The sequence below is a fragment of the Heteronotia binoei genome, chromosome 5, assembly GCF_032191835.1.
Source record: "Heteronotia binoei isolate CCM8104 ecotype False Entrance Well chromosome 5, APGP_CSIRO_Hbin_v1, whole genome shotgun sequence".
Lineage (NCBI taxonomy): Eukaryota > Metazoa > Chordata > Lepidosauria > Squamata > Gekkonidae > Heteronotia > Heteronotia binoei.
The window spans coordinates 167,964,028-167,991,430 of record NC_083227.1 but is presented as its reverse complement, the minus strand read 5'-3'; the positions used below and the strand labels follow the sequence as shown (position 1 = coordinate 167,991,430).

General features: G+C 45.1%; 1 protein-coding gene across 4 annotated transcripts in view; it reads left to right on the top strand.

Moving 5' to 3' along the window:
- The window catches only part of CACNA1A (calcium voltage-gated channel subunit alpha1 A), a 599,049-nt gene that overhangs the window by 20,575 nt on the left and 551,071 nt on the right, over positions 1-27,403 (top strand). For all 4 annotated transcript variants that reach the window (XM_060240686.1, XM_060240689.1, XM_060240688.1 and 1 more), the window contains exon 2: positions 9,386-9,689. In XM_060240686.1, coding sequence (XP_060096669.1) covers positions 9,445-9,689 — 245 coding nt within the window. In that variant the 5' untranslated portion in view covers positions 9,386-9,444. The remainder of the gene's footprint in view (positions 1-9,385; positions 9,690-27,403) is intronic.

The window sequence follows — 27,403 nt, the reverse complement described above, 5'->3', positions numbered from 1 at the left end:
TCACACCAAGTTGTATCTCAACTGGAGACAATACAGTCCTCCTGCCATGGAGGAAGAACTCATTGGGGTCAGGCCAGGCAGCAACCATGGCCAGCTTGCTACCATGTAGCAGTGTAGCACAGCAGTCGCGATGGCTTGATACTACACAACTTGCCTAGCCTACACACTTGGGCAGGCCTGGCAGTGGTCACCACACAACTCAACTGAGCAACTTGCTTCTACACAACTTTTGTAACTTGTCCAGTCTTTTTCCAGAGAGAGGCTGCCAGCAGGGTAGAAGGAGGAAAAACTGAGAGCCATTGAGGGGTCATGGCTAGGGAGTTGGGCTAGGATCTGGGAGACTCATGTTTGTGTCCCCATTCTCTCTGGAAGCTCGCTGGTTGACCTTGGGCAGTCACTCTCAGCCTAATCTACCCAACATAGAGTTGCCTGGTCCTATCTGGCAGCTGGCAAGGGGGATCGTCTGTTCAGTCCAGGAACTTATTTCATGCTCAGAATTGATGTCATCATGTCACCAATGTCAGGACTTCTAGGTGACATCACATCAAGGACAGGCAAGGACTGGGCCAATAGGGAAGCTGCTAGGCAGTGACTGTTGCTAGGTGACCAAGCTTGGCTCTTTTAGTAAAGGGAGAGGCCTCAGCTCAATATAATGCCATAGAGTCCACTCTCCAAAACAATTATTTTCTCCAGGAGGAGAGAGATCTGTTGTCTGGAGTTTAGTTGTGATACCAGGAGATCTTCAGGCTCCACCTGAAGGTTGGCTACCCTAGGCCTGACAGCTTGCTACTGTTCAGCAGCAGTCCCCCATGACAGCCAATGTGTCATAGGAGTCAGTGCTTCAGAACAATCTGCCAGACCCAGGCTCTTGCTGTGGAAGCTGACTGGGTTATTTTGGACCAGTCCAAGGCTTTCAGCCTCATCTACCTCACAGGGTTGTTATGCAGATCAAAAGGGAGAAGGGAGAATGATGTAAGCTGCTTTGGTCCTCATTGCAGAGAAAGACTGTTCTTTTTCTAGGTAGAGACTGGAGAGAGGAGATGGAAAACTGAAGTCTGAGGGGCAGGTAAAGGTAGGTTGATGGTTAGCTGAGAAGATAGGGTTGCCAAATCCAGGTTGAGAAATTCCTGGAGATTTGAGGAGTGAAGCCTGGAGAAGGTGGGGTTTGAGAAGAGGTGGGATCTCAGAGAGGTACAGTGCCATAGACTCCACCCTCCAAACCAGCAATTTCCTCCTGGGGAACCATTGCTGCCAATCTCCAGTTGAGGGCTGGAGATCATGCAGAATTACAACTGCTTTCCAGATGGCAGAGATCAGCTCCCCTGCAGAAAACAGCTGCTTTGCAGGGTGTGTCATTATACCCTGCTGAGGTCACTTCCCTCCTGCTTTGGTGCCCACTGTGGAGAAAGACTGCCCTTTTCCTAGGTAGAGGCTGCAGGGAGGGGGGAGGAGATGGAAAGCTGAAGTCAGATCAGTTCCTCTACAGCAAATAGCTACCTTGAGTCACATACTCTATAGTATACTGTTACACAACCATTGCAGGCCAGAAATCCCAGATCACACCATAAGTGCCAACTGATGCTAAATGCCACAAGGCTGAATATGACAGAAAAAGGCGGCAAAAATGCACTGCAAACAAAAGGAATGCTGAGCTTTAGCATCTCTGTGACTGTCATCATGGCCATCTGCATCCCCCATAATTATTCTTATCTTCATTCTGGGCCTGTTTGAGCCACCACAGGCATGGGGACACACACACATGCAAGGTGGGAGGGAGCCAGCATCTGTTTCAGCTGCAGGATGGGTGGAAAGACATCAAGGGGTGGGGGGGGGGTGGGAAGATAGCAAAGGTGGGGGTGAGTGGGAAAACAGCAAGGGTGAGGTGAGTGAATGCCATGGGTGGGGGGAGTAGTGAGGTGCCTGGGGTTGGGGGGCACTCGCCCAGAGCCTCTTTCCAGAGCCCCACAACAGGCCTTCCCCCCCACGGGCCTTATTCTTAGTAATAAATAAAGCTAAAAACTGGGTGGGAGATTAAAGAAGGAATGGATTAGTGAATGGAGAGAAGGAAGCAGGGAAAGGAACAGTTATGTGGCCCTGTAATGAGAGAAAGAGGAAATAGTATGGGGAAGGGGATACAAAGGATACAGGGGGAAATGAAGTGACCCCTGCAGGTCCTTGATATTGCCCACCTGTACATATTTAATAAGCCACTGTTTGGAGGAGAAGTGGTAGTGAAATGCGTGAAAAGCTACAGTCCTTACACAGACAGCATTGGCTGAAATGGCACTGGTCTCCCAATGATAACTGTTGAAATCTGTTAGCATTAAGTTACTATGAGCTTCCATTTACAGAGCAAAAGGAAGCTTCAATTAAGCATTAACCATCAGTGCTGATCTGCTGTTAGCACATACTAGTGTTTAGCAAACCACTGCCAAGTATAGAGTGATGTTGGAAACTACACTGCTTGTTTGTTATTCACTATCGATGATTTTGCAGATCTCTACTCTCACTTGCTAAAGTTTGGTATAAAAGGAAGGGCAACAGGAATAAGCAATATGCACATCAAACCAAGAAGGAAAGAATCAAATTACAAGTATTACACAGAATTCTGTGGTTGCAAAAAATATGTGGCTGTCCTCCACACCAGGGAGGGGAGAAAATATGGGAAGCTTTCATCAATTTTAATTCATGCAACAACACTGTGGATGAAATAATAGAAACTCTGGGCAATATGTAGTTTGAGCTTGAGGCTCAGTGGGGATTATCTCAGAATTAAATTTCACAAATGACATAGAGAATTAATATTTTTTTCTCAAAACTTAGAAGTATGATTACATAACTAATGCAGGAAACAGGCATTTTAAATTTGAATGAGAGTCCCAGCATATATTTTCTCTTTTGATCTTAGTTAGGCACATTAGTATCATCATTAAGTATTAACCTTAGAACTTCTGTTCTAGGAACTATACGGATAATATTCTAACTATATTCTATGAGATGTAGCCATTCTATGGGATGTAGCTATCCTGAACTAGGATTGGGGTATAGCCTGGAAGTACATGATGCAAATATAAGCAGATATATATCCAGTCAGTGCCTGAATACAAAACCTCCCATGAACTGTGTGCATGTCACCTTGAGCTATATGATAGAAGGACAGGATAAAAATGCAGTAAAATAAATAATGTAGTGAGACATCGTGTAGCAGATTTGGGGCAGTATTAAAGGGTGACAAATTGCCAGTTGTATAACTAGATAGAGAGATAGATAGATAGATAGATAGATAGATAGATAGATAGATAGATAGATAGATAGATAGATGATAGAACTAATAGCTGACCAACTAAAATAACACAGCACAGAAGTGTGCAAGTTTTCAACTTCCCTAGAACTAGTTTTTTTTAAAAAAAAAATAGAAAAGGTGATGATGGGGATAGCTCTCAAGCCATACTCTTAAAACCTTTTCTACTGTATGTGGAATGCTTTGCTGACCTAAGTGGGCAAAGGATGCGGCTGGTTTCAGGTTGCATTTTTGGCATAAAGAAGCAACAGACAAGCTGTCGTGCACCAGCCAGGGCTCAGAAACAGTGAAGTCTCCTCAAAGGAAGAGGGGCCCTGCGTAGCCAGCTCAGAATCAACAGAAGCTGACCAGCAGGGAAATGAGGTGTAGGCATGCCTGGAATTGCAGTGAAGAGTTGGTTCAGAATCACCTTCACTCTCCAGCTCAAATTCAGCAGGTGCCATCTGCCCTCAACTCTCTGGGATCACCTACACCCTTGGAGTGCCACAAAAGAAGGCTGAGAATGGATTTCCAGGCTAGGTGGTGCAATGCACTCCTCATGGCTCAAAGCCAGCTACCTGCTGATAGTGGAGATGAATCTTTGCAGGATTGTTCCTGAGCAGCTGGCTGGCTGTACATGTGACGTCTTGGCATGTGGCTATAAAGTCTCCTGAGAGACACTTTTGGGCATGGACACAAAATGCACATCAGATGCTGAACTGCCTTGATTGATTCTTGGAAACCTGTCCTCTGACTGAATGGCACTGGACTTCTGAAATCTCCTCTGGCCTTCGTGTGCATGCACACTTCTTCAGATACAATGAAATGGAAGTTACTAGTCCATACATATAGATAAAAGGTGAGCAGTAGGGGTGTGTAAAAAAAAATGGTAAAATTCAGATTTGGGGGGTATTCAGGGTTAAAAAATTTGTGTGTGTGGGGGGGGCAAATATTCTTGAACATCAGGGGAGGGATGGTGGCTCAGTGGTAGAGCATCTGCTTGGGAAGCAGAAGGTCCCAGGTTCAATCCCTGGCATCTCCAAAAAAGGGTCCAGGCAAATAGGTGTGAAAAAACCTCCGCTTGAGACCCTGGAGAACCACTGCCAGTCTGAGAAGACAATACTGACTTTGATGGACCAAAGGTCTGATTCAGTATAAGGCAGCTTCATATGTTCATATGATCAGATTCAGTACCTGAATCTGATTCAGGAGATATTTGGCCATTCCTGAATATATGACCCCATCATACCCTATGGGCCATTGAAGTCAATGGCAAAATAGGGTAGATTGAATGGTGGCTGGGGGAAGGGGGTTTGAGGTAGAGGCTTCAAATTTGCAGAGCAGCTTCAGGAACCTCTCCCCAACAGAACCTCCAAGTTTCAAAAAGGTTGGACCAGGGGTCCAATTCTGGGGGCAACCAAAATTGTCCCTTTTCTTCTATGGTGGGAAAAAAGCAATCAGTTGCTGTTCCCACTGTAATCAGAGTGGGAAAATTGACCGGGGGGGGGCAGGGGCTTTGAGAGAGAGGCTCCAGATTTGCAGGGCTGCTTCAGGTGCCTCTCCCCTACAAAACCCCAAAGCTTCAAAAGGATTGGAAAAGCGGCTCAATTCTAGGGGCACCATGATGGGAAAACCTACCCCAGGCAGCAATCGGGTTCTTCTATAGAATCTCTGCAGACAAGTCAACTGAGCTGAGGCTGCTAGCGGGCAAGGAATATAGTTGCCCAGCAGAACAAGTGCTGTTGTGGCAGGGGTAGTGCAATGCATATGGCCTTCGTTCAAATTAGAGAATCTCTCAGATTAAAAAATTGGGATGGAGCTCTTTCTATAGGAACTGCAGCACAGAAGCAGCGCATTGAATGCACTAGTGCCAAGCAGCAGAGATGGGGCATGGACTTTCTGCATGCAAAAAGGCTGCAGCCCTACAGTCTTGCCTAACATTTTAATCCACTTTTAGCTGCATTTACTACAGTTTCACTTTGGTGTCTAGATTCCCTTTGTGCTCCCTGACACCCAGGGCTCCCACCAATATGTGATATGTGAGGAAGGCCTTTCCATGGTCTTGCTTCTGCCACTCAGCACTGGCCTTAACTTGTCTTAAGGTGGCATTGGACACTTTTAATGTTGCTCTCCCACACAGGATTTTCTTTGTAGAAAAAGCCCAGCAGGAACTCATATGCATATTAGGCCACACACCCCTGACATCACCATTGTTTTACATAGGGCTTTTTGTAGAAAAAGCTCAGCAGGACCTCATTTGCATATTAAGCCACACCCCCTGGCACCAAGCCAGACGGAACTGCGTTCCTGCTCAAAAAAAAAACCCCGCTCTTACATCTACATCCTAAATTTTGTATGCTCTCATATTGCCTGCCTTACACCCAGCTCTTGTACATTTTGACTCTAACCCCCACCCCACACCCTATGCGTTATGACTGAATACTAAATAAAGCTTTGTTTATCTTAAAGGTGGCAATGTTCTTATTTTTGATGGTTGGTGATCTAGCTTTTGGCATTACCCAGGGTGCACCACAAGGAGGTAAGCCAGGGTTTGCACCCCAATTGAAGATCCCAGGAAGGGCCTCAGAGAGTGAAATGGAGGTGACTGATCCTCCTCTTTCTGCAGCAACACATCAGCTATCAGTGTCCCACCAGAAGAGCCTCAGCCTAGGCGTGGCCACCCTACATCATTGGCCCACTGTCTCCCTCCTCCAACCCCTGCAAAGGAAAAATAGGTTTCAGTTTGGGGCACCACCCTTTCATGATCTGTGTGTGGATGGGGATATTTTAAATCTGTGCTGATTCTTGAAATCAACATTCAGTTTTGGTTTCAGGATGGTGTCAGGGGTGGGGCATTTATCTGTCAATCATTCATCAGAGTGAGTAATGGCCTACGGCTCTATTTTTGGGCTCTAGATTTACGTTTGGGGAGAGTGTTTTCAACACAACTTCCCAGCCCGGACTGCGAGGATGCAGGCACAAGTAGGCACTCACCTCAGTCACTCTCCGAGGCTATGACTGATTCCCCACTAGCCTTCTGCCACTCTCACACTCCTTTTTTTTTTTTCCAGGTTAATAAATGGTTTATTTGATAAAATTCTTAATACAACTATAACAGGAAATAATACAAAGTTGCATATATCTTAATGAGTTTGGTCAATTAAAAACAGCAAAAGAAAAGAAAACAAAAAAGAACATCCAACAGTAAACAGTACATTTTAACCAGCAAAAGTTATATAACCAAAACAAAAAAGAGGGACAAGCCAATGTTAAAATTGCGTAATCATATACAGTGGAATGAGTTATAACCACAAGAAGTCTTTATATAATTTACTTTTGTTATAAGAATTTATATAAAATGGGTCACTATCAATTCTTTCCAGGATAGGAAGCCAAATTGCAATGTATTTAGAATAGGCTTGGTAGGGGTCGGTAGTGTCTAAAGACGCCTGAATCTTGTCCATTGCTATGTGCTCCCAAATTTTTAGGAGCCAGGTGTCGAGGGATGGGTTGTTAGAGTTTTTCCAGGATTGGGCTACCGTTGTTTTTGCGGCCGTTAAAAGTTTGGTCATAAGGGATCTTTTTGAAGATGACAATTTGGAACCAGGCCAGTGATTGAGAAGTATTATCTTGGGGTCTTCAGGAATTATGATTCCCAGTAAAGATGAAAGATGAGAGCAAATTGAAGACCAAAAAGGTCGTAATTTAGGGCATTCCCACCAACAGTGGATATAGGAAGCTTTAAGACCGCAGTCTCTCCAGCAAACTGGGGAAGTCGAAGTAATCATATGTGAGAGTTGGATAGGAGTAAGATACCAACGGGCAATTAATTTAAAGTTCTGTTGTGATATATTTATAATGTTGGTGTGCAAAATTTCGCTTTCCCAAATAGCGTCCCATTGGTCTGGAGAGAGCGTGAACCCACAGTCCTCTCACACTCCTCTTCTCCGTGGGGCTTCCATCAGATTTCACACTCTCTGCCCCGGGGCTTCAACTAGCTTCGCCTTTTTCATGCAGCAAACAGAAACTGGCTTTTCGAGGATCTTGTTTGCTGCACAAAAGAGGCGGAGCGAGCTGCAGCTTTGGGGCAGCTTCTGCAAAATCTGATGAGAGCCCCACTGAGAAGAGGAGAGTGAGAGTGAGGCTAGTAGGAAATCAGTCGTCGTTTGGGTAGCTGAACAGAGGCAAAGTGACCTTCAGGAAGACCAACTGCACAACTATCCAGGGGCACAGGTGAGAGCGATGTGGCCAGACAATGTCACCCATATGTGGAAAGAAGCACTCACTCTGAATGCCCGTTGGTGGGCATGAGAGGAGCGCCTGGGCCATGGCAGAGAGGCCCAGCCAAGACTGCCTCCTTTGTGGTGCAGTAGCTCAAAGGACATGTGTCCTGTAGGGCTCTAAAAGGTTTTCCCTCAGCATTGCAGCCCCTGTGCCCATTCTCAGTGGCCCACCACTCCCAGAGGGGACAATCAGCCACCTGATGATTGTCGTCTCAGCATGCTTCATGGCAGGAGCCTTGTGGGGGACTCTGCTAGCAGGGGACATTGGGGATGAGCTGCAGTGGCAGAAGAGCTGCTTTCATTCTCCCCTCCTCAGCTCCCAGCAATGTCCCCCACTCGGCCCACCTGCACTCAACCTGTGATCAAGCTCATTGACATCAATGCTGTGTAAGAAGTGACCCATGATGTGCTGGCTTTTCTGGAGGAGAACCCTGTACTCACGAATCATGGCAATGTACATGTGATCTGTGTTGGATCCCTGGCTGCATCAGGTGGAGAAGGTGGGCTGTGTAGGAGATGCATTTGATACCCAGATGCTCCGTCACCACCCTCGTGTTTGAGCCACCATCTATCATCATGAAGCCCATGGGGATGTCCCTGCCTACCTACTAGTCTAACTGCCTTCTGATAATGTCTCTGATTTTGTCTGCCGTGTGTGGCATGTCAAGCAGTTCGGCATGCAGCAGAGCCTGGCAATAGAAGAAGAAGACTGCAGATTTATACCCCGCCCTTCTCTCTGAATCAGAGACTCGGAGCGGCTTCCAATCTCCTACATCTTCTCCCCCCACAACAGACACCCTAGGAGGTGGATGGGGCTGAGAGGGCTCTCACAGAAGCTTGCCCTTTCAAGGACACCTTCTGCGGTAGCTACGGCTGACCCAAGGCCATTCCAGCAGGTGCAAGTGGAGGAGTGGGGAATCAAACCCAGTCCTCTCAGATAAGAGTCTGCACACTTCACCACTACACCAAACTAATAGAAATAAAGTGAACAATTGTGTCATCCAGAAACCATTGTGCACCTCCCCCATACCCCCGGTCCGTGGAAAAATTGTCTTCCGCAAAACCGCTCCCTTGTGCCAAAAAGGTTTGAGACCGCTGCTGTAGTAGCCAATGCATATCCAAGCGATGGCAGATTCTGCAGTACCCAGGGGAATAGCAATGTGGCTGTTGGTTGGGTGGTCTATTGTTAAATAGCATAGGAAGCTATGAGGAAGTCTGGGACCTGATGTTTGGGTTTGTGCCGGCATTAGAAATCCCCTCAGGGCTTCATTATCTCTTGTTTATTTTGAGTTGTTGTACAAAATCTCCCAAGGGGCACAAAACACAACAACAAACAAAAAACCAGGAAAAGACCCAGAACCTGTTTGCCATCTAGCTCTGACAACAGAAGTCGTCTTGGTCCTTGCATTCTAATCTCACTTGTCATTGCTTGATATGAACTGTTCAGGCTAACACTGCCCAGTGCGTTGAAGGGAGAAAGTTCCTTTAGCTTTATTCCACACAGGGGTTAGAACGGAGAAACTGAAGATGGTGTCACTCCCACATATAAAGCAAGCCTCACCTATTAAGAAACAACCTTACTCATTCACACTTTCCTAATCTGTTGTGTTAGATTTCTTACAGACTTGTATTTAAATCCATGATCAACTTCATTCCTGTTACCAGGGTATATTTTTAAAATAGTTTCCTCACAGTTTGAATTTGGTGGGATTGGGACTGGGCCAGTCTAAAAGAAAAAAAATCTGTAATGCATTGCTAATGTGCCAGAGCTGCTCTAGTTCACTTTTTCTACCATTTCTCTCCTTGTTTTCTGTTTCCACAGCTATCTCCCTGGCAGCCAGCCGAGCAGAAACTTCTGGGGTCTCTGTCCAAGTCCCATGGATGGCGAGGCGTGCTGTGGTCCGATCATCCCTGTTGTCCCCTCCCAGCTACTATGAAGCAGTACACGATGGGCGTGGGCCAACTAGCCCTGAGTACCCATTCCTTGGAAGCTGGTACCACTACATGGGTCAAGAGCCTCCCTCATACAAGCGACGGGGAGGTGTGGTGGACCACCGTGATATCATTATGGCACATCAGGCCCACAAAATCCACAATACACCTCAGGCTCAGCGCAAGGAGTGGGAGTGAGTATAATCAGATTTTTTTGAGCCATGCTAGCCACCTTTTCCCCCCCTCAACAGGTATGGTGGTATGCCACAATCTTCTGTTGCCCCACTGCCCTTTCCCTAACCTAGAAAGTCCTTGAATTGTGCTCCTCCGCCCTGATGCATTGCTTCCCGGTATTCTGTTGCTGAACACATGCTCCCCAGAACTCTGCCTGTTAATCATGTGTCTTTTCATTGAGTTGCTATTCTACTTGTCCCTGACTTTTCCTACTGATTCCTGTCAAGTTGTATCTACAACCTTACCTAGTTTTCATCATGTGTATTATTAGGGTCTAACCACATGATTTGCTGAGAGTTCAGTATATGGAACACCTAGTGGTGTTTGGGGTTTTTTTTAAAGCTCATTTAACAGGAACATAGGGACAAAACTCAGATTGCAACCGGGGTGCGAGGGAAAGGAGCATTTAAATATTCCCCCATGCCCATTTTCTCAGACAGAACCAGCCTAAGAGAAGTGTTATTTGTCCTGCTCTGAAGCTGCACATTTTTAATTGGGGAAATGGCATGGGAAGAAACTTAAATGCTCCCTTCCTTCATGCTGTGGCTCCAATCCAAACCTGAATTTAAAAGTTATGGGGCTCCCTCCATTCATGGAACTCCCAGTGTGTTGTGTAGTTGGGTCCTCAGTAGAGGCAGCTGCATAGCAGCAGTCATTTCTAATTACTGAATCAGCCTTGTTCAGAAAACTAATCAAACCGTTCACTTCGTTGCTGGTGTTCCAGGATTTCTAGTATGTTGTTCAGGTGGTATTGGTAGCATTTTGGGTAATAAGGACTAAAGTACACAAGATAATGAATGGTTGGATCTCCAGCATGTTTATCCTTTGTAAATTGCAGCTGTAGGAGGTCTCAATTTAGATTTAGACTGCAGTGCCTGGGGAAGAGGGATTTGACTCTTTCCCAAAGCAGTGTTTTCTCACCCTCTAACAGCTCCCCTTCGCTGATATTTGTCCTTTTGGGGGAAACAAAGAGGTATCATACACACAACCCTTTTGTTTCTCCCAGCGGGACATATAGTTCTGGGAATTGCATGAGGCCTGAAATATTGGAATGGGAAGAATATTAAAGAATTCAGGTTTTCCCGGCTGGTAACATCATTAGGGTTTGTAGAATCTTTCGGGATCAAGTGCCGTGTTCTACTGGAGAAAGTTTTCCTTCCAGACGTTTCGTTCTCAGCTGCGGAGAACATCCTCAGTGGCGTTGCAGCCGGAGCAGGCGCTCAGACCTTCTTGGCTGCTGTGCATTGGCTTGGCTGCAACGCCACCGAGGATGTTCTCCGCAGCTGAGAACGAAACGTCTGGAAGGAAAACTTTCTCCAGTAGAACACGGCACTTGATCCCGAAAGATTCTACAAACCCTAAGGGAAGAATATTGTTCATGCTTTGTGATCCTAGTTCAAATTGAGGTCGCAAAGGGGAAAAATTGTGCTGGAGATCTGGACATGTATCTCCCAGTCTGTTTTCTAGTTTAGTCATAAATCCTAATCCTTAAAGCACAAAAAGTCAATACAGCCTCTGACCAATCGGTGAATGCATAATTAATCAGGTAGTATTGTAAAATATCAAACCTGATTTCCTCACTGTTCAATGACTTGCTTGAATATGTGGGGCAGGGAGAATACGCAGTTGGGTATCTGGGCTTTTGCAAAGGTGTCTCTAGTAGTTAAGAAGTGAACATGATGTTTTGTCTTAAGTGCTCAGTCAATGAAGAGAAGAATCATGGGAAGAGAATGTTGTAGCAAATCACTGAAAAGAAAAGCAATAGGAAGGTGCTGTCAAGGCAAAGACTTGTAACAAATACCTTAGGGTCAAAATTACGGTACATGATACATAGGAGATCCACGATCAGATCTCCTACTGTGGTGTAGTGGTTAGCGGTTCAGACTAGGATTGAAAAGACCCAGGTTCAAATCCCCACTCTGCCATGGAAGCCTGCTGGGTGACCTTGAGCCAGTCACGCACTTAGCCTAAATTACCTCACAGAGTTGTTGTGAGGTTAAAAATGAAGGAGAGGGAATTATGTAAGCCACATGGGGCTCCCATTGGGAAGAAAAGTAGGGTATAAATTAAATATTTCAAACAGGACAAATATCAGCAAAGGGGAGCTGTTAGAGGGTGAGAAAACACTGCTTTGGGAAAGAGTCAAATCCCTCTTCCCCAGGCACTACAGGCTAAATCTAAATTGGGACCTTCTACAGCTGCAATTTACAAAGTAGCCTTGGAAAGTGGGATTTGAATTGAGGGTACAGAATTTGTATGGGCCGGGAAAAACCCAAGAATCAAAATTAAAATCTTGACAGATGTGAAAGAAAGAGGCGGATTTCAACTACCTAATTTAAAGTGGTATCATGATGCAGTATGCCTGGTGTGAATTAAGGAATGGATGACATTATTAAATAGAAAATTACTAGTATTAGAAGGTCATGGAAATGTTTTTGGATGGCATGCTTACATGTATTATGGGAAAAATAAGATGGACGGCTTCTTTTCACATCATTATATAAGAAGCAATTTGTTAAATACTTGGTCAAAATATAAAAGATATGGAGATGAGAGAAGACCGCTTTGGATTGTACTAACAGAAGTAATAAAATTGTATTCAGACATTAAAGAAGAGACGTGGTTATCATATAAGCAGCTTTTAAAAATTCAAGGAGGAAAGGTGGAATTAAAATCGGCCGAGGAAATACAGTATAAATATAATTGGTTCCAATTGCAACAAATAAAGAGTTTGCTTGAACAGGACATTAAGAAATATGGAATAAGACAAGAACAAACAGAACTGGAGAGAATGCTGTTTGGGGAGAATGAAAAGCTGATTTCAAAGACATATAAATTATTACTGAAATGGTCTACGGAGGATGAAGTAGTTAAAACACAAATGATAAAATGGGCGATAAATATAAATAAAGAAATACAGATGGAGTCATGGGATCATTTATGGAAGAACTCTGAAAATATCTACATGTTATAAAATTAAGGAATATTGTTTTAAAATGTTATATGGGTGTTGGAAATGTAAAAAACAAGAAGGATCTTTCTACCATATGTGGTGGACTTGAGAAGAGGCAAAACAATGTTGGCAAATGATTCAGCAAGAGATTTTGAAAATTTGGGGATATAATATTAAGAAGGCACCAGACATTTTTCTGTTGGGATTACAAATGGAAACATTTTTAAAACAAGATAGAACGATAATTTGGTATATGCTTTCAGCTGCACGGACATTATATGCGCAGATGTGGAAACAAGACAAAATACCAGAAATGTGGGAGTGGATTTTGAAAGTTATGCATTGGAGTAAAATGGACAAGCTTACAAGAATCTTAAAAGAACAAGATTTAGAGAAGTTCAAAAATGAGTGGGCAAAGTTCCAAAAGTATGTTGAAAAACAATGGAATGTTAAAGGATATTTGGTGATTTTTGACAATGGATAATATCCAAAGAAACTTTATATGGATTATAGTAAAAAAGCAAGATTATTGGAATATATCTTTTTCGTTCTTTTTGTTAATGATTTAAGGACTACTATGAAGATGGATTATAATTATAACCTATGTTTTTTTTTCTTTTTGATGTTCTTTTATGAAGTAAGATTCTTTAGCAGATAAAATTTTACCTTTTTAACGAATTAAATAAAATACACTACCGGAGATCACCAAAAGGGGAGAGGGATGGAGAAAATGTAATGTATTAATTTTTAATAACAAATTATAATGTGTTATTACAATATATTACAGTATAATAAATTGGTTTAAACACAAGAAATGACTAAGGAGCACAAGGTTTTGCTGCTCTCCAGAGGCTTCATTGGGCAAGAGAACTCACTAATAAGGGGAGGGACGGTGGCTCTGTGGTAGAGCATCTGCTTGGGAAGCAGAAGGTCCCAGGTTCAATTCCTGGCATCTCCAAAAAAGGGTCCAGGCAAATAGGTGTGAAAAACCTCAGCTTGAGACCCTGGAGAGCCGCTGCCAGTCTGAGAAGACAATACTGACTTTGATGGACCAAAGGTCTGATTCAGTATAAGGCAGCTTCATATGTCATATGTCATATGCTCGTTTCTTGAGAAAGGGAACTATTTACTGTTGAGTAATTCCTGCTCCAGGGATCAAACTGTGAGAATCTGCTGGCCCATGGTGGTTTGGGGGAATCGTCTATGGAGGAGTTACCCAGATGAGCTGGAAGTTCCAGGTTAATATTGGCATTAACACTCCCCAACACCCCCACACTTCTTCATTTTCTTTCTGAGCCATTTCCTTTTTTGCTGCCTCTAAGAAATCCCAGCTTGTTTCCTTGGAAACGCTGATGTCTCTAGCAGAGGACTGTAGTTTTTACTAAGGACTCAGTCAGCTTGCCTGGGGGTGGGGAGGCTCGAGAAAGAGGGGCACCCCCTTTGCTGAGGACTGGGACAAATAATGTACTGTTATGTGGGTCTCACCTGGTAGTGGAGAAAGCCACAGTGAAACTACTGTGTGGCTGTGACACAAGTGAACTGTCTTGCTTAATGTGTGGGTGGGAGGACACAGAGACCATACCAGAGGGTACTCTTGTCTCTGTCTTAACAGTGTCCCTATTCACGGAGATTTCGGCATGGGGATTCCTTGAATACTGTTCCACAACAATCTGAAATGAATAGTATTTTCCAACTTGCAAATGAATAATAGCCAATGAGGCATCTGAAATGTTTGGGCAACTCCAGGCCAGATTGAATTGGAGATCGAATTACATAACAAATGATGTGACTGTGTGCAGTAAAAGTTCCCCTTTTTGTCTAGAGGTGTTCCAGAAAGCTGTGTGCCTCCTTGCTATTTGTTGTTGCAAGCAAAGAAAGGGGGGCACTTCTGCTTGCCTAGATTGCTTAGCTGGAGATGCAAGTATGGGTTGTTTCCCTTGGGTACTTGTTGTTTCCCTAGGTACTTGTACCTAGGCTCTGTCTGTGGTTTTTTTTAAGACAGGGGGAGATTGGTATAGAGTTCTGTATCTCACTGGCACTGCCAGCAGCTTTTCTACTGGCAGCAGGTAGGAGGAAAAACTCATATTCTGACATTGGTCGTTTTCGCACTTAGCGTTTGCTCCCCTTATTCCGCGGCGCAATTATGTCCGGATCATTTTTCTCGTTTTCGCACTAGTGACTCTTTGCGGAGTCGCCTTCCCTGAAGCCCCGGCTCAAATCGTTTTCCCACTGGCATCGACTTGAGTTCGATGCCCTGTCAATCATTTTTTTTTTTAAGCGCAAGTCTGGTTGCGTAAGGACGTACTAACGTACTAACGTAACATCGAGCTGTTCCCTCCCCTTCTTTTCGTGGACAAACCGCATCACGTGTGCTGCTGCTGCTTATGGATTGGCTGCAGCTGTAGAATCCTCCACAGCCCTTTATGTATTAACAGAAGCATTCACAGTGGAGAATCCTAGCACTATATTCCCCCCCCCCCCAAATTCTGAAGTTGCGAAATATCGCAATAACGAAGAGAGAGAAATCGAGGGGTTTGTGTGTGTGTGTGTGTGTGTGTGTGGCAGCTTCTTCCCTTCGCTCCCTCCCGGGTGGCGAAGCTGGGATTTCCTCCGCTCTCTTTCCCCTCCCCGGCTGGCGCTTGCAACGGGGACCTGACTGATTCCTGCTGCCAGAGCTCCCCCCCCCCGCCCCATTCTCTCCTTCCCCTTCTGTGGCGCGTGTGAAGAGCGAGCTCCATCTATTTTCTAACCGAGCGGAATGTAGCCAGGGAGAAGAATGCAGGACTCCAACTTCCCATTTTATACATGGCGATTTTGTGCAGGTCCAGAAATCCTGGTGGCACAGCTGAGGGAGGCATTCCCTTTTTAAAACACACACACATGAACGCTTTGGCCCGCACCGGCACTAGATTCCCCCCCCCCCCAACAATGGTCGTTTTCGCATTATCGAGATAACGCAACAGCGAAATAACGCAACTAAAGTCAATAATAATAATAAAAAAATTCTAACGAAACCAATTGAAGTGGCAATTGAGGCTATTCCAGGAGGGTTTTTTTTTCTTTGTTAATTTCGAAATATCGCTATTACGCAAAACTGTGAAGTTTAAAAAAAAAATGGCCGTGCCGGCACTTTGGGGAAGCGCCGCGAAAGGCTGATGATTGGCCAAGGGGGTGGATGGGGTGGGAGGATGGAAAGGGAGAGGGTGCCGCCCACACAGCAGTCGATCCGGCGTGGATGGATTTCCCACAGAAAACTCCGCGGAGTGGATCCGGAGTGGATCCGGGGGTTTTCAAAAACTCCGGAAGGAGGTGGATCTAGATACTCCGGCGTGAAACCCCTGCAGCGCCGGAGCAAACCACAGCGCCGGAGCAACAGGTGGGAAAACCAGGAAAAGATCTGGAGGTAAATGGGGTGCTACGCCGGAGTAAACGCTAGTGCGAAAACGGCCATTGTGTGTTAAACACGCCGAGGAGAGTAATAATCCTCATTTTATAAAAGTGGCTATAATATAGCAGGTTCTTTGCATTGATGAGGCGAGATGGTAGTGAAACCTCAGCTCTTTATTGATTCAGCATAGTAAGCTACAAGACTGGGGAAATGGCCAACGGGGCCCGAACTATATACAACTCTGGGTTGCCACGCAAGCATGGTATTGGGTCTGTAAGGTACTGGGGTTGGCGCAGTAAGAGACCAGAGTCGGAGAGTGATTTCAGCAAGCTTTACTTCAGGAACACAAACACAAACTGAGCTCTATTCAAACCTCCCGCTCCTTTATACTATTCTTGCCCCCTTCTGATTGGACCTTAACTATGTACATGGATTGGCTATTTACAGAGGCCTAAGGGCCTATCAGGGTACAGTATGAGCCTAGATGTTGATTGGCTACTTATGTTTCAATTCTTCCCCTGATTGGGCACGCTTAGGCCTTCTCTGGAACCCTGGTGTGGAGTACAAGCTTGGCTTGTTCAGCTTCCCTCCAAAAGTAACAGTTCCCTCCAAAAGTAACAGTTCTCCATTTGAACCTAGGACACAACAGGGTCATTCAAACCGGCCAGTTCCCTGTGACTGGTCCCGGGCAGTAGGTACTTGGATCCTGCTGCCCATTGTTCCCAGTTCCCCAAACTCGAACTTGTTCCCAGTTCCCCAGAATACCCACAATAGACCACGGGTTCTCTTTAGTTCCCATTCATTACAGTGGCGGAGAAGCATCACTGAACCAAGGAAAGATCTCTTGACTGTTCAGGGCACTGTCGAACAGTCTTCCTGCCATTGGTGTACTTTCCCCCCAGTATCTCGTGCTGCCAGCACATCTCCATTGAAAAAGAACGAACTGCGTGGTACTATGTATGTATTCTGAACCCAAGTGTTGTAGCTGTTGTAATTGCTGTAGGTACAACTATAATGTACATCATTTTCTGCTTCGGGGCAGAAAAAGAGTTTGCCTATTTCCATGTAGTAGAGTCTTGCCATTTCTGTGGAATATGATGTTTTACTCTTTTTCTTCAACAAATCAGAAGAGCCCTGCTGTATAAGAGCAATGGAAATCTAGTTCAGCAGCCTGTCTCACACAGTGGCCAACCAGTTCCTCTGAAAGTTCTTAGGGACTCGGATGCGAGATCGTTGGTCTACTAACCTGTGTATGTACAGCAGCTGTTATCAAAGATAGAATTCTTAGGCACATAGAGCGACAAAGCTTGCTGAAGGACTGTCACAGCAGGGGGCCAGGAAGAGCCTTCTACTGGCTGCCATCACTCTGGTAAGGGTCTGTATGGGAGAGCTCAGAGCACTCACCCAACCCCTGTATATTTCCTATTAGCAAGTACCAGGGCCTTTCTTGTAGAAAAAACACAGCAGGAACTCTTTTGCATATTAGACCACACTCCCTGACATCACCATTGTTTCGTACAGGGCTTTTTTTTGTAGAAAAAGCCCAGCAGGACTCATTTGCATATTAGACCACACCCCCTGACACCAAGCCAGCCAGAACTGCATTCCTGTGCATGCCTGTTTTTTTTTTAAAAAAGCCTTGAACAGAGATGAAGAGACATGAGGATCCAGGCAGTTTAACAACAAGAAGTTTATTACAAGTGCTCTAGAACAAGTGGATAGTAAAATGTTTAGTGCACAGTAAATATAGAAAATAGTAAAGGTTGGTATAAAGAAATATAAGAGCTGATGTATCTAACAAGACCAGAGGTTTCAAACGTGCGGTCTGTGGGCCGGATCAGGCTCCTGGAGGGCTCCTATCAGGCCCGCGAGCAATTCACTGTTACCTGCTTCCTTCCCCCACTTTTGCTTCCTTCTGCATCACAGCTTTCTTTGCCAGGCTTGCTCATTTGCGCAGGAGCTACAGAGCAAAGCCTCTGTTTTCTCCATTGGCTAACCAGCACATGAAGCAACTGATGTGCAAAAGTTCACAATATCCAGCTATTTCATATTTTCTTCTGGCTCTTAGGCTCAAAGCCTTGACCATGAGATTTCTGTAATTAATGTCAGTAAATCAAAAGTAGGTTTGCAACTTGCAGATACATACCTGAACAGCATACTCAAACTTGCTACAGCACAGACATTGTCTCCAGATTATGATGTAATAATTCAGAGCAAGAGGTGTCAGTTATCAGATACTGTTAAATAAACAAATTATTGCAAGAGTGCTAATCTTTTAAGCATGTTTTAAAGTTATTTTTTTAAAAAAAAATCTTATGTGTTTGTCTGTGTCCTTGTGTTTGTTTTATATCTGGCATTACATTTTATGACACATTTATGTCAGATCTGGCCCTCATAACAAATGAGTTTGACACCTCTGAACTAGACGTTCCCTTCCTATAATTCCAAATGGATTCACCCCTCCTTGGTTAAGGAATCCCCTGGCTGCCTTCTCTCCAGACTGCAGTCTCCCCAGAGAGAATAGGATTGCCAAGTCTAACTCAGAAAATATCTGGGGACTTTGGGGGTGGAGCCAGGAGACTTTCTTATTCCCTAAAATAGCTAAGTAAAAATACAGTAGTTAATACACTCTTCATTTCCTCACCCCAAGCAGCTGCACATCCCATGTACTTTCTGTGTGCGTGCGTGCGTGTGTGTGTGTGAGAGAGAGGCCCAAATAAACAGTTTGTAATTCCACACTTGTGTGGTCTTGCTGGGGCAATTTACTCATGAGTTGCTGAAATTCCAAGTTCTTCAAACTAACCCAGGGAAACCAAAGGTTGTAGTATACCCTTTACTATGCAAATGACTTCTCAAAGGATTGTAAAACAAACAGAAGGCCTAGGCCAGGGTTTTCAAACATGTGGCCTGGGGGCCAAATCAGGCCCCTGGAGGGCTCCTATCAGGCCCCCGAGCAACTGGCTGTAGTCTGCTTACTTCTCCCTCACTCTTGCTTCCTTCTGTATAGCAGCTTGCTTTGTAAGGTGTGCTCAATTGCACAGGAGCTACAGAGCAAATACGCTATTTTCTCCATTGGCAGGGGCTCCTCCATTGCCAGCCTCTCCCAACTGCACAGCAGAGCTACTGAGCCAAGCCTCTCTTCCTTCTATTGGCTGAGACTCCTCCCCATCCTGGTCCCCTGGGGAAGGAAGGAAAGAGCCAGAGCTTCCTTTGCCCAGTTCCCTGAATCCCATGGGAGAGATACAAAGAAAGCACTTTTAAGACCAACAAGTGCTAATGTTTTATGCATGTTTTATTTTAAGGGGTTTTTTTTCTTTAAAAAAATATTTAATTGTGTTTGTGTCCTTTATAAAGTTTATATCTCCACTACCTAATCTTAAGTAGGTACACACACAGCTTGGCCAGACATGGCTCAGCCCAACAAGGTCTCATTTACGTCAGATCTGGCCCTCATAACAAATGAATTTGACACCCCTGGCTAGGCTGCCTTCCGTCCTTTCTTACAGCTTCACGACTAATTAGCAGCTATGTTGTTCTGCCAACTCACCCCGCCCCTGAGCAGCAACCTTAGCCCTTGGTGGTCAGGCAGAAACGAGGCCACAGGCGAAATCAGGAAGAAACATGTACACGGACCCCGATTTCAGGAAGGTCTACAGTTTTATAGTCACAGACAATCATTTCCAGTAAACACTCGCACAATTACAGGAAAGGACCACCCCATAGCCCATACATCATTACAAGCGTCATATTACCAAAGGAACAAGGAGGAGACAGGGAGGGTCTTTCCATACATGGCACTGATGTTGTTAATACTCTTGCAGCAATATCCTTCATCAAAAACACATTTGCACCTTTGACTCGTTCCCGAGACATTTTCCAAGGGACATTTGCTCAATGCTTATTTTAGTGCTTATTCCAGCCAGTTTCTAGTTCCTCTTTTAGGCAGCTGCGGCAGAGCCGGTGGGTGAAGGACTAACTTCCTCTTTTGCTGCCTTATGCTTCTACAAGCCGAACGCACTGCTAACATCCCTTTCCTTACTTTTGCAATCTAGGAGGATTATTTCACAGAGACATCTAGCAAGCACTTTTAAAATCTCTTTGACCTTTTGTTTTCTTGCCCTTGTGCCTAATTTATGGCTTTCAATTTGCCTTATTTAATATCTTTTTATTTCAGCCCTGCTTCACCCCCATTCAGCCTGGGTCCTACGTATTTAAAGGCACAGAGACACCATCCAAAAAGCCAGCCTTTTCAAACTTCTTCTAGCCTTTCAAAGCGGAAAGGCACATGGTGGCTGTGGGAGCGGGGCTTCCCCCTGCCAGCCGGCTGATTGGGGGTAGGAAGGAACCTGCAAAACCAGGGGAATTCCCTGCTGGGACCTGGGGATTGACAAGCCTAAGAGACAACCATCTCCCTGTGTCTGCAGCCTTTTCATAGAGAACACCTCTGTCTGCAGCTTGGCCTATTTATGCTTTCCTCCCAGGTCCCACCCCTCTGGGCCACTTTTCCTTCCAAAACTGCTTTCACCCAATCAGAGGGACAGAAGGGATCCTGACAGATGTAGGCCTATAGCAACTCCTACACTGGCTTCTCTGGAGCTTGTAGGCCTCACTAAGCCTAGGATCATGACAGGGACAATCAGCATGGTTTCTGCAAAGGGAAGTCCTGCCTCACCAACCTTTTGGAGTTCTTTGAGAAAGTGGATAAGCATGTAGACAACGGAGACCCGGTAGACATTATATACCTGGACTAGCAACAGACTTTTGTCAAGGTACCTCACCAAAGTCTCCTGAGAAAACTTAGCAGTCATGGGATAAGAGAACAGGTTCTCTTATTGGATTAAAAACTGGTTAAATGACAGAAAGCAAAGAGCAGGAATCAATGGACATTTCTAACAATGGAGGGAAGTAAGCAGTAGGTTCTATAAGGATTGGTATTTGGGCCACTACTATTTAATTTATTGAACGATGATCTGGAAATGGGGGTGAGAAATGTAGTGGCCAGATTTGCAGATGACACCAAATTATTCAGGATGATGAAACCAAGACTAACTGTGAAGTGTCATCCCAGTGTGTTGCAGCAGTGAAAAAGGCAAACTCTATGTTAGGGATTATTAGGAAAGGGACTGAGAATAAAACAGCCAATATTGTAATGACCCTGTATTGATCAATGATGTGACCTCATTTGGAATACTGTGCACAGTTCTGGTCCCCGTTTCTCAGAAAGAACATTGCAGAGATGGAAAAGGTACAGAGGAGGGCAACCAAGATGTTTAGGGGGTTGGAGCACCTTCCTTATGAGAAAAGGCTGGGACTTTTCATTTTAGAAGAGAGACAAGGGTGGGGGGGAGGTGTCAAGCAAATCGAGCAAATTTCCCTTGAATGCATGATGCTAATTGAATGTATGTCTCATAAACGTTACTAACCATAAAGTAAGCTAGGCACATCAAAGTAGAACACTGCTGGCGCCCTGTTTGCGCCTCTTTTGCTTTTACTAACAAATGCAAGAATTCGCCCTTTGAAGATAAGCGCCTCCAGGGATGAGTTCTCAAGCCTGGTCCCAGGAAAGAAAACCACAGGAGAGATAAAGGAAGTTACAGTGTGAAGATTCACACGTGAATGCAGCATTGTTTAGAATTTGTAGCTTTGTTAAGAAAACCTTTGATGTGCCATCTTTAAGTATGCTCTGCAACGTTACTAAGTATCAGTTCCAATACCTAGCTCACTGCATATGGATTATCAATAAACCTTACTTTGTTTCAACTCAAGGATTGGTTACTTTGAAATTTAATTGCTTGACAGGAGGCATGATAGAAGTTTATAAAATTACTAGGAGGAAGACCCATTGTGAATAAAAATACAATGGGCTCTAGAAGGAGACTCTGAGCGAGTGCCCACCACCCTTGCTGTCTTCCCACCCACTCAAGTGACTTCCCCCCACCTCAAGGGGAGCTGATCTCTGCCACCTAGAATGCAATTATAAATCCGAGTGATCTCCAGTGGTTACCCAGGAGAAAATGGCATTGTACCTATCTGAGGTCCTATCCCTCCTCAAACCCCACCCTCTCCAGCCCCCACCCCTTAAATCTCCAGAAATTTCCAAACCCAGAGTTGGCAATCCTATCTCCTTCCCTGTATCAGGCCTTCTGACTTCAGGTTTCTATTGCCTTCCCCGTCCCTGCAGCCTCTTCATAGGAAAATAGTCTTTCTGCACAGTGAGGGGAGGACCAAAGCAGTTTACGTTATTCTTCTCTCCCCACATGTGATCTGAAAAACAACCCTGTGAGGCAGATTAGGCTGGAAGTCTGTGACTGGTCCAAAATCACCCAGTTAGCTTCCACAGCAAGAACCTGGTTGTGACAGATACCACTCTGAAGCCCTAATTCCTATGCCACAGTGGCTGTCATATGGGGGGCTGCTGCTGAACAGTAGCAAGCAGCCAGGCATAGGGTAGCCGACCCCCAGGTGGAGCCATCCCTTTATCTGCCCCTCTGACTTCAGGTTTCCATTACCTTCCCCCTTCCTGCTTCCTTTATATAGTAAAAGGATAGTCTTTCTTCACAGCATGGGGGAGACCAAAGCAGCTTACATCATTCTCCTCTCCCCTCTCTGATCTGAACAACAACCCTGTGAGGCAGGTTAGGCTGGAAGTCTGTGACTGGTCCAAAATCACCCAATCAGCTTCCACAGCAAGAACCTGGGTCTGGCAAACCTTGCTCTGAAGCCCTAACTCATATGCTCTCCTCAAACTCCACCACAGAATCTCCAGGAATTTCCCACCAACCTGGAAAGGTACCACTAAAGACCTCTGTTTGAGTGCCCCCCTTGCTGTCTTCCCACCCACCCAATGAAGGCATTCACTCTGCCCCACTTCAAGGGGAGCTGATCTCTGCCATCTGGATAGCAGTTGTAATTTTGAGCCATCTCCAGTCCTCACCTGGAAATTGGCAATAGTGGTTCCCAGGAGGAAAGCCTCTCCCTCAGAGACCTGTAGCGATCCCTTAGGAATTTCCCACCAACCTGGAAAGGTACCACTAAGGGCCTCTTGGTGAGTGCCCCCTCAGCCTTGCTGTCTTCCCACTCACCCAAGTGAAGGCAATAATTCCCCCCCACACACACCTCTAGGGGAGGTGATCTCTGCCATCTGGAATTTCCTAACCTGAAGTTGGCAACCCTGCAGCCTCTACATGGGAAAAGGACAGTCTTTCTTCACGGGGGGGGGGGCAAGCACCTGGAGATTGGTAACAGTGGTTACTTGTGAGGAAATGGCTGGTAGCATCAAGCAGCTGACAGGCAGACCTGCTCTGCTGGTGGCTGTAAGAGGCAAGAAGCCATTGCAAGTCTCCCTTTTGCTCCCTCTGTTTATCTGCTGGTGTTGAAGCGGCCCCTCCCTGCTGTGAACGAACATTCCTTTTTTGTCAGTTGAAGAGATGTAGGAAGGTAGACAGAATGAAATAAAAAGACTGAAAGACAGATAGAGAAAGAATGAGAGAAAGAACAGAAAGGAGAGGTAGGAAAAAGAGGGGGCGAAAGGAGTGAGAGAAAAAAAATGAGAAGAAGGAAGATAGATAGGGCTCTGAGGAGAGGCAGTAGTAAGTCCCCAGGAGAAGCTATCAGCCGAGAACTGTCTCCCTCAGAGGTCAGTGGCCATCTGGTGGTGTTCTTGCCTGATGGGACTAGCTGTGGGTGGGGGAGAACAGAATCAGCCAACAGCAAGACAGAGGTAGACTGCGAGCCAATCCTGCAAGAATGTGGGGAAGGCTGCAGTGGGCGGATCACCGAGAGGCTACTCAATGGTAGCAGGAAGTGGTGACAGAGTGTCAGCCAATAGTTGGTGCAGTACAGTCCCAGTGACTACAACAAGTCAGGACGCTGGGATTTGCCACAATGACTTTGGTTTTATGACTAAAGGATGCATAGGATGGAGAAAGTTGATGAAGAGGAATTTTCCTCCCTCTCTCAAAATACTAGAACTTGGGGGCATCCAATGAAACTGATGGGTAGGTTCAGAATGGAGAAACGGAAATTCTACTTTATGTAGAGAGTGATTAAAATTTGGAATTCACTGCTAGAGGATGTAGTGATGGCTACAAGAATAAACAGATTTAAAAGAGAATTAGATAGATTCACAGAGGACAAGTCTATCAATGACTACTAACCATGGTGACTGAGGGAAAACTCCACATTCAGAGGCAGTAATCCTCTGAATGCTAGAACCAGGAGGCAACATCAGGGGAAGGGCTCAACCTCTATGCCCTGTAGTTGGCCCTCCAGAGGAACTGGTTGGCCACTATGTGAAACAGGATGCTGGACTAGATGGACCATTGGTCTGATCCAGCAGGGCTCTTCTTATGTTTTTAGAGGGCCAACAACAGGGTATAGAGTCGAATGGAAACTGCATCCTTTTTGAAAACTTCAGTGAACTTCAGCTAACCTAGAAGTACATAGTTCATAGAAATTATGATTCCTTAAATTCATATAAGAAACGTGGGCCATCCAATGTTGCTTGTATATATTGCTATTTAAATATGAAACTAACAAATAAAAAAAGGCAATCGATGAACTAAGCAAAACATAAAGGCCTTAGGGCAGTTTCCAAATGAAATGTGAATTCACATTTGAGTTGACATTTCACATTGACATTTGTAATATTTACTGAATCTAGCACTGCCAAAATACATGACAAATCACTTTCGAAACCCGAGAGAGAACCCACTAGGCCTGAAGTCATCCATTTTTTCCTTTGAACTGGAATAAGCTATACTATCTTTAATGTATATCTTTCCCAACCCTTTATTTGAGGGTGAGTCAAATGAAAATTTTAAAATAGCAATAAAATCAAGAAATACTGCGCCATTGTCTATAAATCGGCATTATTTTTACCAATGATATAAGGAATGTCCTACAGGAGGCAGCAGAGTGCCGACAAGTAACATGCCATCGCAGCAGCAATGCATAAAGATGAGACATGCACCAAAGAGAAGCAGCATTCCGTCATCCATTTTTTGTGAACCTATGAAGCTGCCTTATACTGAATCAGACCCTCCTGGGTCCATCAAAGTCAGTATTGTCTACTCAGACTGGCAGCGGCTCTCCAGGGTCTCAAGCGGAGGTTTTTCACGGAAGTAGTGAAGCAGTGAAACCTGTTGCAATTCATCAATGAATGAAGGTGCAATATGGTGATGCATGTCTGTCACTGCAGCCAGTGTATGAATGGAGTAGGAAGTTCAGAAAAGGTGTGACTTCGCTAACAGATGTTTCTCCACCAGGTCAGGCACACCAAAGTCAATGGTTCAATTCTCGGGTCAGCTGCCTTGGCACCCACCTTGCAGACACTGTGTGAAATCGAAGCAGATCACGACTGATGTGATGTGCTGAGTCATAACTAATCTTCAGACCCGCAGCTTTCTCATTCACTGTCACTCAGCAATTTCCCATCACTAAGCCTTCAACTGCTGCAATGGACTTTGGTGTCACAACTCATTGTGCCTGACCCGGTTGAGAAGCGTCTGGCAAGGAAGTCACATATGCTGAAAACATTCTCAGTCTTGATATTCAACCAGAGGCAATTTTAAGATTTGCAGACCTGAGTGGTGGATGGGGAGACATCTACCCAAGACTGTCTTGCTTCTGTTTTCTTATCAGCTAGGAGAGGGAAGATGGAGGAAGACATGTTTGCCTGTAAGGCTTATGGCCACACATCCCTTAATGGCCTGTTAGATGTCCAGGAGTAGATAGGAGCACTAAGATTATGGCTTGTAGAGAGAAAAGTTTGACTTTATGTGACCTGCTGGATGAGAATGGTGTGGGTGAGTAGGTGTGACATGGGAGCGTGCCTCTATCTGTACACGGTATATATGGGGAGCTATTTTTGTTTGTTCTGTATTTTTACGTATGTATGTGTGTACACCTGGAAGTCATGGCGACCCCTATTGGAGGATATTCAGAGGTGAAAGCCTGCCCCTGTCCTCCTGACTTGGTATTTCAAGGAAGCCAACTACTTGCCAAAATCAACCCTGCTTAGCTTCCGGAATATGACGAGATTGGGTTTGCCTGGATTATCCAAGTCAGGGTTTGTATGGGGAGCTTTGAACTTGCAGCTTTGTGGGAATAAAGAGTATGAATAGAATATATGTTGATAATGTACAGTTGCCCATTCAGTGTGATGTGTTCAGGACAAAACTGGATACCTGATGGGCAAAAACAAGTGAATGCAGCTTGCAGCAGACACAGGGTGCGTGGCGGCGGAGAGTTTGTTGGTGCGGCGCCGGCCTGGACCCGCAGCGAGGAGCTGCCAACACGGTCGGAGCTCGGAATCGTTGGGGCAGTAGGAGCGGCGAGTCGACAGAGTGCAACGGCAGGGTGTGGCGGTGCAGAGAAGCAAAGGCTTTGGGCCTTCGGGTGGGAAGAGCGAAGAGCTGGTGGAGAACCAGCAAAAAGTTTGAGGCGGTGCGTGACAAGAGCCAGGAGGGTGGGGCGCCCCTGTGCACTTTAAAGACACTTCAAGACGCTCTAACTTTGAAGACCTACCAGCACTTATTAGGAAGGGAATTGAAAACAAATCAGCCAGCATCATAATGCCCCTGTAGACATCGATGGTGCGGTCTCATTTGGAATACTGTGTGCAATTCTGGTTACCGCACCTCAAAAAGGATATTATCGCATTGGAAAAAGTGCAGAAAAGGGCAACTAGAATGATTAGGGGTTTGGAACACTTTCCCTATGAAGAAAGGTTGAAATGCTTGGGACTCTTTAGCTTGGAGAAACGTCGACTGCGGGGTGACATGATAGAGGTTTGCAAGATTATGCATGGGATGGAGAAGGTAGAAAAAGAAGTCCTTTTCTCCCTTTCTCACAATACAAGAACTCGTGGGCATTCAATGAAATTGCTGGGTTAAAATGGATAAAAGGACGTCCTTCTTCACCCAAAGGGTGATTAACATGTGGAATTCACTGCCACAGGAGTTGGTGGCGGCTACAAGCATAGCCAGCTTCAAGAGGGAATTAGATAAAAATATGGAGCAGAGGTCCATCAGTGGCTATTAGCCACAGTGTGCATATATATGTATATATATGTTTTTTGTTTAATGTTGGAAAAGCGTGAATAAGAAACTATAGGTGTTTGCAATTAATAATTAATGGGGCAGTGTTATTAGAATGGACGGCAGAACTAGCCATGCTTGTCTTGCAACACTTCCTCCCTGTAAAACACGCAGAGAGACACTGAAAAACCTTTAACACCCCAACATAGTTTTTTCCCCAAAGCACAGCTTTTGCACAGATGCCCAACATTAGGGTTGCCAACTTCCGAGTTGGGATCTCCTAGAATTACAACA